Source organism: Panicum virgatum, chromosome 5N, assembly GCF_016808335.1.
Source record: "Panicum virgatum strain AP13 chromosome 5N, P.virgatum_v5, whole genome shotgun sequence".
In the NCBI taxonomy this organism is placed as follows: Eukaryota; Viridiplantae; Streptophyta; class Magnoliopsida; order Poales; family Poaceae; genus Panicum; species Panicum virgatum.
The window spans coordinates 37134805-37143969 of NC_053149.1; the positions used below are offsets into that span (position 1 = coordinate 37134805).

Genomic DNA, 9165 nt, shown 5'->3' on the forward strand with positions numbered 1-9165 from the left:
AAATTATATACTATAAATATATAATGCATGCCTAATATAAAAATAAAATAATCCAAATCCTAACTATATATAAATAAATAGTTATCATCTTATGCCTAATAATTTATATAACAATAATATAATACTATAAAACTAAATCGGGTCCAAAATACATCTACAAATATTAGTCATGTGTATAAATTAAATCAAACGCTAACTACATCTACAAAATTAATTTGCTAAATAGTATTGACAATAATATTACTAACCTTTTAAAAAAAATTAAAAAAGTTCGCCCCCCCCTCCCCTCACTCAGCTGCCATGAATAGTGAGTTCACGGCAGCTTGGAAAGGGGAAGGGAGTGGGGTATTTATAGTGGGGGCACAAAGCCACCGGTTGGTGCTCTTCAACCAGTGCCAAAAACTAAGCATGGGCACCGGTTCATATTACCAACCGGTGCATTTGTGATGGGCACCTGGCGACACCGGATCATGCCAAAATCCGGTGCCATTGTCCGCTCCTTAGGCACCGGTTGGTGCCACCAACCGGTACCTATTCCTCCTTGTTCTTTTGGTACCGGTTGGTGGCACTAACTGGTGCCTATACGGGGGTTTTGGTACCGGGTGATGTTTTAATCTGGTACCAAATCCCTTACCTTTGAGCGCCGCTGGCCAAAAATACCAGCTGTACCGACAGCAACAGCAACTGGTACTTTTAGTCAGAGAGCTTTGGCCCATTTTTTAGCAGTGAATACCGCTACCTACCGTTACGGATCATTTTCATTCCTACTCATGGATGTCTCACCAAGCCATAATCTCACACCGAGCCAAAGCAAATGCAGTAGTAGAGAGATCGATTTGTGCAGTTTCTTTTTTTAAATTTCTGCAATGCATGAACAGTAGAAAAAGAAAAGGGCACAAAAGCCTACAGTGGACAATGGTATAGTAGGGCCCCTGATGCGTGTCAAGTGAAGGAAAAGGACGGAACAGTCTTGTTTAGCATTATTTAACAGCCCTGTCGCTTTCATCAGGGAAAATGGATCGATTCATGCTGTTTAAATTTGAAAGACATGACCCCCCAAGACCTTACTCGAAACCTTGTGTCGTGTTGCCACTCGATCGTGCTAGTATGCAATGCAATGATAGATATAAATCTATTACCCTTCGTTACGATCGCGTACTTCTCCATGAAAAGAAGTGCAAGCCTTGGTAAAAAATTCACTATTACACAAAACATTTGTAGTACGCCTAAAAACTTATTTTTAGAGGTTTGCAGCTAAAAGACTATTTTTAGGAGCGAGTAATGTGTCCGGCCATAAAAATAATTTTTAGGGTTGGGCCATGGTACGATCTGTCGCTAGAAATTGATTTTTAAAAATAAAATGTTTTAAATAATAAAATAAAATTTAAAATATTAAAAAAAATAAAATAATAACAATAAATTATTAAAAAATAAAAAGAAAAAAATTGTTCCAACCACCACCATTATCCCTCTAGTTCGAGCTACGATTTTTTTTATGAAATCTGTACACTTGGACGAATCGCCTATCTCAAACCTCGCACGTATCTTTTTTTTCATCACATTACACATTTACTTGTGATTCTATGGGGTATCTCATTCTTTTATATTAACTCTAAAATTGATTTGTAGGGGCGGGTGACTATCACCCACCCCTATAAATCTATTTTTAGGGGTGGGTGATGCCACCACCCGCCCCTAATTTTTTATCCAAAAATTCATTTAAATCTTTACACAGAGCAAAAGAAATAGAAAAGGTGAAACTTTTAGACTATGGTTAACTATAGAAGCAAAAAAATATATGCCAAATATATTTTAGTGTATGAAGGTTAAGATTGTGGAGATCTCAAAGTATGACTTGAGTTATATGAGATACTACATAGTTATAACTATTTGAGAACTTATAATATTTTTTTGGACCATTAAATGATACTAAATGAAAAGATAGCTGCTAAAAATTTTTAGATCTCTTTATTCTCTACAATTTTGATATAAAATTTGACTTTATTTGAGATCATATTAAAAAGTTATGAATTTTTTTATATATCACTATTTATAGGGACGGGCCATGCCATCAGCTGCCTCTAAAAATGGGGCTCATTTATAGGTACATGTTACTTTTTAGGGTGGGTCAAAAGCTACAGTGACCCCACCATTTGTAGGAATATGTTACTTTTTGACCCGCGTCTAAAAGGAAAATAGGGTGTTGCTACAAATTATTTTTTAGTAGTGATGGGTAGCGTAAATATCGCCCCACATGCCACAGTAACAACTTTCAACAACAAAATTTCAGGAATTATTTATGTGTGTGTGGTATCTAGAGATGGTAAATGGTCTTATAATTTAGCCAAGATAATCTAAAGGCCTGGCTTAAAAAGGGTTGAACTCTTATCCTATATAATTTGGAGTTAAAAATATATACATACCAAGTTGGATTGTGAAGAGATTACAAGAGTCATGATCCGTGACCACCCGTAGTGGTACCGGTACTGCGAGAATGTCCAAAGTAGAGAGTTACATTACGACTACTACAAGAGTAAAACAATTTTGAGATTATACACTACAACTCGTACACTCACCGCATGCACGCGCATTCACCTCTATATGAACGCACATACATAAACTCTATCCCTATGAGCTTCTTCGAAGACTAAGCCGACAAATCCTTCAGATTGACGAAGTCACCACAACGCATGCACACACACTCACCTCTATGAACGCACGTACACAAACCCTACCCCTATGAGCATCTTCGAAGGCTAAGCCGACAAATCCTCCAGATTGACGAAGTCACCATAGACGCCTCACCGTCGACGGGAATGTCGCCTAGCACAATACTGTTAAATTTTAGAATATTATTCGATTCCACGGGAGTCAAACCCAGAACATGAGATACTGTCGAGACTCATGTAACCACTAGGCTACACACTACAAGCCCTTTCACAAAGCCTTTTCATTTCACTTAAATGACCAAGGGTACTCTAATACAATAGGTTCTCCGAATGGTAGTAGCGTTGCGTGTTATTCCTTCTTTCAAAATTATAAATAGCTCGACTGTAGGTCTGTAGCTATTACTAATGGATTCCATAATAATTGTGCCCCCCGTGAATTGGGGTGGAGCATATAGTATACATAATAATAACCCTTATTATGGTCACAGTATACCAACGTGTGTTAAGTAAACAACTTGATCCAAATAAGCAGGACCAGATGAAAAGAAAAAAAAAACGAACATGCCATGCAGCCAGGCAGGATGTTGCTTTCTGGAGTATCTTTTGTTGGGTGATCTTCCGATGATGAGGTAGCAGTGAAGTGTGTGTATCTGTGTGTGTCTGTCGTGTCGGGTAACAATGCAACACCTCTCGGCGTGGGTGTCAGAGGAAGTCGACGCTGAACTCGTCCTCCAGCCCGCTGCGGGCGAGGTCGAAGCAGGAATCCGGCAGGTCCCGCGACATCGACCGGATCGGGAAGCCCGTCGCGCCGCCGACGCCGTCGTGGAGCCTCGCCGCCTCGTGCTGCTGCCAGAGGCTGTACTTGGCCGGGTCGAACTGGTGGTACGCCTCACGGCCGCCGAACATGTCCAATTGCTGCATCGGCTCGCCGCCGACCACATTGCCGCAGGTCCAGGTCCCGTTGCTGTTACTGGAGCTGTCGACGCCGCCGCCCGTGTAGGCGGCGGCGCTGTACGCGGCGGCGCCTTCGGAGGCCGCGTCCACACCGCCGTAGTCGCAGAGGTTGTCCGGGCGAAAGGAGTGCGCCGCGCCGTAAGAGCCCTGCATTTCCGGGACGTTGGTCACGGACAGTGGGTCGAAGCTGACAGTCGGGGAGTGCGGCGCGAGAGGGTCGCTGCAGGCGCCGCCCATGGCGAAGCCGCAGTGGTCGTCGGATGCCGCCGGGAGCTGCTTGCTGTCATCCCGTGCCGCCTCCCCGCTGTTGGCGGCGGCGGCAGCGTCGTCGTCGTCCTCGAGCGGCTTGTGGGTGGCCGGGTCGATGCCCCTCTGCCGGAGCTTCTTCTTGATGCACGAGTTCCAGAAGTTCTTGATCTCGTTGTCCGTCCGGCCGGGCAGCTGCGACGCGATCTGGGACCACCTGATCACATGCGTTTTCCGTAAATGGCTGGGAGCGCGACAAAACTGTGTGATTGCTTCAGGAAGCTCAGGGCAGAAGAGGATTGCCATTTGAGTGGTTGAGCAGTGCAACACTAAGATCAGTTGACCAGCAAACTAAGTGTGGCTGCTAATAGCTGCATGCTTGCATTGCCATTTCTTAAGCTAGAATGCTCTATATATGTAAATTATACCTGTTGCCTAGGATCTTGTGGAGGTTGATGATGAGGTCCTCCTCCTGCTGGGAGAAGCTGCCCCTCTTGAGATCAGGCCTCAGGTAGTTGATCCATCTCAGCCTGCAGCTCTTGCCGCATCTCTCCAAGCCTACGCCAACCCATAGCACAATGCATGCAAGAGGCAACAGCCGATGATTTATATCATTCCAATATAGCACTATCATTGAAAACAATAACTAGCTGAAATGCCAGTTCGTTGCTGAATTTTGATCGAAGTAGCTAGTATACCTGCGAGCTTTGGGACTGAGCTCCAGCAGCCAACGCCGTACCGGATGATGTGGTTGTAGAGCTTCTCGTCCTCCTCCGGCGACCAGAGGCCCCTCCGCAGCTTGGGCCTCGCCGCCGCCGCCTCGCGCCCCATATCGATCGGTGGGTGGACCGAGACGGCGACGTCCGATCCTGCCCCCGGCGCCGGCCCAACCGTTGTTGTGCCCTCGGGACGAGCGAGCTCAGCGATCGATCAGTTTCTTGACGACTACTACTGCGGGCAGGCGCCCGGCCAGTTAGCGGCAGGTGATGGCAACAATGATGATGAGACCGGCTGGCGGGCGATATAAAAGCGATGGCCAGTTGACCCAGCTATCTTTCAGTAGCAGCTCAGCTGAGCTCGACCAGGCGACAGCATCAGGCAGTTCGATGCTTGAGTCTTAAGCTAGAGATAACAGTTAACAGCTTCTGCAATCTTATTAAAGTGGCGTTGAAGAAATTAGCAGCTTGTAACTAAAAAGAAAAAAAAGCAAGCAGTGGCCTCGCAGCAAGCAAGAGAGAGAGGAGCAACTGCTTAGAGAGATAGAGAGAGAGATATAGACAGATAAAGGCATATGCAGTCTGATATGCAGGAGAGAGAAACTGTAGGCCAAGAGTGAGAGAGAAAAAGTGGGGTTGAAGCAAGGTACTATAGGGCAAGGCCCCCGTGGGCTAATGGAAGGGGGTGGTTTGGGTTGGGGGAGATTTAAGGAAATAAAGCAGGTAGCTTGAGGTGCGGGGAAGAGGCGATCAAGTACAATAATAATCCAATGCGACAACAAACTCATCAGCTAGCAGCAATGGCAGCGGCAGCGGCAACGGCAACCGCAAAGCATGCTGCATGTGGGGGCGAGGGCGAGCACACCACATGCATTATCGCCGTCTCGTCATCATCGCTAGTTCGTCAGCTCTGGGCCGGGCAAACAGTAGTACCGGTACGGTGTAAAGGTGCTTAGCCTTTTTAATTATTGTCATTAGCTAGCTACCCTCCGCTGCCTTTTCCCTTTATCATTATATTATTTCCCTTAGCTTCTCCCACATCTGGGTGGGGGTGGTTGGGATAACGCAAACTGATTATGGTTTATATATGCATGTATTCCAATACTCCATGTATTATTATTCATGCATGTCTAGTGTAATTATATTCATCCCTATAGTATATATCATGCTTCTAATGATTCGATCTTTAACTTCCAGCAATAATGCAATTACGCAATATAGCATGTACAGTCGTTGTCTTCGTTCACATAGGTTACGCGCCAGCCCGTAAAATTTAAGCTGGCATGAAAATAATTGACTACCCCATCTAGCAACTACTTTTTGAGACAAGTGTACGTATACTTCTACTATTTTCGAACCTCCAAATCCAAACTCAAGAAACAAAAGAACAATTTGCAATCAAAGGTTCAAATGGTTGGCTTTATTTTGACAACCAATGAACTATATGTATATACTAGTGGAGATGCATGTACCACAAGCACGTGTTTTAAAAAATTAAACCCCAACAAAAATTTTATATTTATAAAGACCCAAATCGAGCGATGGATCAAATGGAGAAAAGATTGGGAGCCGACAAACCTGGACCGAAATTGAGCGCCGCCGCTAGCCGCGTTCACTGTCCTCGATGGATTATGCAATTGGACAAACCTGGCGAGTCACCAGAACAAACTACAGACAACAAAAGAAAAAATAAGAGATAAAATCAGAATAATAATCAAAATGAATCAGTAAAATAAGAAAAATTCAATGCAAAAACCTAAGATTCGTGGGCCAGCGTGCTGGTCCCGCTGCTCTTGCCGTCGCAAGTCATGGTCTTGATGCTGCTTCTACGGTGGCGTCGGTGGAGACAGCTCTGCGCTGCCGCAGCTGGCCTAGGACGGCTACCCTTGCCACCTCCACGATGGCCACGACTCCGGCGATGGGCTCTGGAATAGCTGCGGCGCCTTCACCGGCACCACGGCCTCCACGCCACGTACGCCACCCACGGCCGCGAGCAGAGGAGGGAAGCCGCGGCACTCTTTCCAAAGTGGGTCCACCTCCACGTGTTTGAGGACGCGGAGCAAGAGGTGTTGCGCGGCGCGGCACGACGGGCGTCTACTTCGGTGACGGCGAGGAGGACCTCGAGGACGGCTCCTGTTGCCTTCCCCCGTGCACCGTCGAGATGTGGAAAGAATGGGAAGGAAGGGGTAGCAGAGTGGCGGGGGATGGGGACAGGAGCAGGAGTGGGAGGCGCGAGTTGCGTGGCGGCGGGCGAACGGGCGAGGTGGAGGAGGCGACGGTGGAGGGTGCGGAGGCTGATTGATTGATTGGGGCATGGTTCACGTGTGCGAGGGCACTCGGCTTTGGTCGAGGCCACGTTAGGGCCTTGGTGCGCGCACCGTGCTCCGACGAAGAGAACCGCGACGGCTCCTGGCTGTGGTAGGGCCAGGCGGGATATAGGTTACGACGGAGCATCGGCGTTGGGCTCCTGCAAATGAGATGGGTGGCAAAAAGGAGATGAATGGGAGTCCAGGCGTGACCTACCAAATGAGCTTGATGGACGATAGCGGCAGCGCAGTGGAGAGGCGGGGACGTCTCGTGCAGTGCGAGGTCGCTAGTGTAGACGATCGCGGTGCCAGCGCGGTGAAGATGTTCCGGCGGCGCCGACGTTCACCTCCTCCAAGTGCTCAGCTCTAGATATGGTGGTGTTGTCGTCCTCAGCTTCCTCTTCCCAATCTCCTGGTCCTCTTTTCTCCTTCTATACTGACTCTTGATCGGAAGCAAATAGGATGAGGGGGCCTTGGTGGATTGGGTGCATGGTTAATAGGAAGGTTTTGATACTAATTACCAAATAATAGGAGCAGCAATTTAGGAACAAACTAGATTTGGGTGCAACAAAAGGTAAGGTTGATAGTTTGTCCAACGAGACATGCATTTTTTATTTCACATCCATGCCACATATATAATCATATTTATTTCCTTTGATCAGAGAATACACAATTGATTTCCATCTATAATAGTGTCCATAAAGTCAATATCTTTAATGAAAAGCTACATAATTTGATTCGATATATAGTGATTTATATGATCTTTTTCTATAGGAAAGCAGCATGTGATTACATCCCTACCGTGCAAAGTTATGCGTATATTTAGAGAGATGCAAGAAAAATTCCATACCCCTGCCTTTTTTCCCTCTCCAGAAAGTCATTAGCTTTTCCGACTCACCAAGTCTTCTCCTAAGTCGACTACAAGCCCCGCTAAGGCAGTTAGTGTAACGTAAACACCTAGGTTAATACATTAACCGAGACGGTCATTGTAACCCAACCACCTCAGTAAATGAGGCCCAGCCCGCTAACCCATATATATACAAGATTTTATGGTTTCTCTCCTCACTCTCCCTCTCCCTCTCCCTTAGCAGACCGATGGCGCATCTCACTCCCTCCCTCTCCATGGCCTGGCGCACCTCCCTCCCTCCCTCTCCCTCTCCCTCTCCCTCTCCATGGCCACCTCCCCTCTACGGTGAGCCTCCATGGCCGGATCTCGCAGTTCCTGTTGCGGGAGGCTGGCGGTAAGCGCGGAGGGCCGCGGCGGACATGGAGGGTCGCGGATGGGTGGCGGATCCAGGAGCCAAGAGCTGCGGCGGGCGAAGAGGCCGCGGGCGGGCCATGGGCAGCGATTACGTCAGCGGTGGGCGGCTGCTGGCGCGGTAGCCGGCAAGCGCCAGACGGGCAATGGCCTCGATGGACTTGGCGAGCTCTATATGGGTTTGACGAGCTTCCCCAATTTTTTTTTGTTTTTTTCTATTCTGTTAACTGAGGCGAGTAGGAAACCGTCTCTGTTAATGCCCTATTTACTCTGCCGTTTACTCAGAGGTAGTTGGTGTTGACCGCGTCTGTTAATAGTTTTTAACCGCCTCAGAAAAAGATTTTTGTAGTAGTTGCTGCCCCTGCCTTGCTCCGCTAGCTACCCTCATGCCACCTTGGCCACACGCGCATCGCCATACTGGACCGGCTCTGCCACAGCCAATCCGAGTCGGCCGCTGACACCTGGGCCCGCCTATCAGCGACAACAGGAAAGCCGACACCCAGGACCTGATGGCCAGAGAGAGAGGGAGAGAGAGAGCCCAGACAAACGGGCCATGTGTGTAAGAGAGAAAGGGAAGAATCTGACGTGTGGGTCAGCCTTGTCAGCAAGAGAAAGGAGGGAAGAGGAAAAGGAAAAAGGAAGAAGAGTGGAAGACCCGGATTGGGCCGGTTTTGACCCAAACTCGAGAAAACGCGGACTGGCCCTCTTTCCCTTTTGGCCCGTTTAGACCCAAGAGCACATCCCCTTTTCTCCTTTTTCTTTTTTGAATAAACCCCAATGTATGGGACCCACCTGTCAGTCATTGCGTCTAACTGACATGCGGGACTCACTGACCCGCAGACCCCACCCTTGATCATTGACCGGTCAAACAGTCAACATAGACTTGGTCAATTGTTGACGTCAGAAGGGCCCACTGCTGACGTCAGCAGGCCGGACCCCTCAGGTGACGACATACTGACGCCTGGTTCCTGTAACAGCATCAGAAATGCCCCGCTTCGGTGCCAACAATACCTCGA

General features: G+C 47.7%; 1 protein-coding gene across 1 annotated transcript; it reads right to left on the reverse strand.

Annotated features, from left to right (window-relative positions):
* Window positions 1-3062: 3062 nt before the first annotated feature.
* Window positions 3063-5237, reverse strand: LOC120676646 (myb-related protein Hv33-like). The gene is made up of 3 exons (XM_039957966.1): window positions 4568-5237; window positions 4298-4427; window positions 3063-4086 (listed from the first exon to the last, which is right to left on the reverse strand). The coding sequence occupies exons 1-3, from the start codon at window positions 4698-4700 to the stop codon at window positions 3372-3374; spliced, it is 978 nt and encodes a 325-aa protein (XP_039813900.1). The 5' UTR covers window positions 4701-5237; the 3' UTR covers window positions 3063-3371.
* Between the last annotated feature and the right edge of the window lie 3928 nt (window positions 5238-9165).

Excerpts from the sequence above, each read along its gene's own strand:
- LOC120676646 (XM_039957966.1), bottom strand. The coding sequence starts at position 4,700 with ATGGGGCGCGAGGCGGCGGCGGCGAGGCCCAAGCTGCGGAGGGGCCTC. Across the intron at positions 4,428-4,567 it reads CTCAGTCCCAAAGCTCGCAG|GCTTGGAGAGATGCGGCAAG; the intron begins GTATACTAGCTA and ends GGGTTGGCGTAG. Across the intron at positions 4,087-4,297 it reads CACAAGATCCTAGGCAACAG|GTGGTCCCAGATCGCGTCGC; the intron begins GTATAATTTACA and ends GCATGTGATCAG.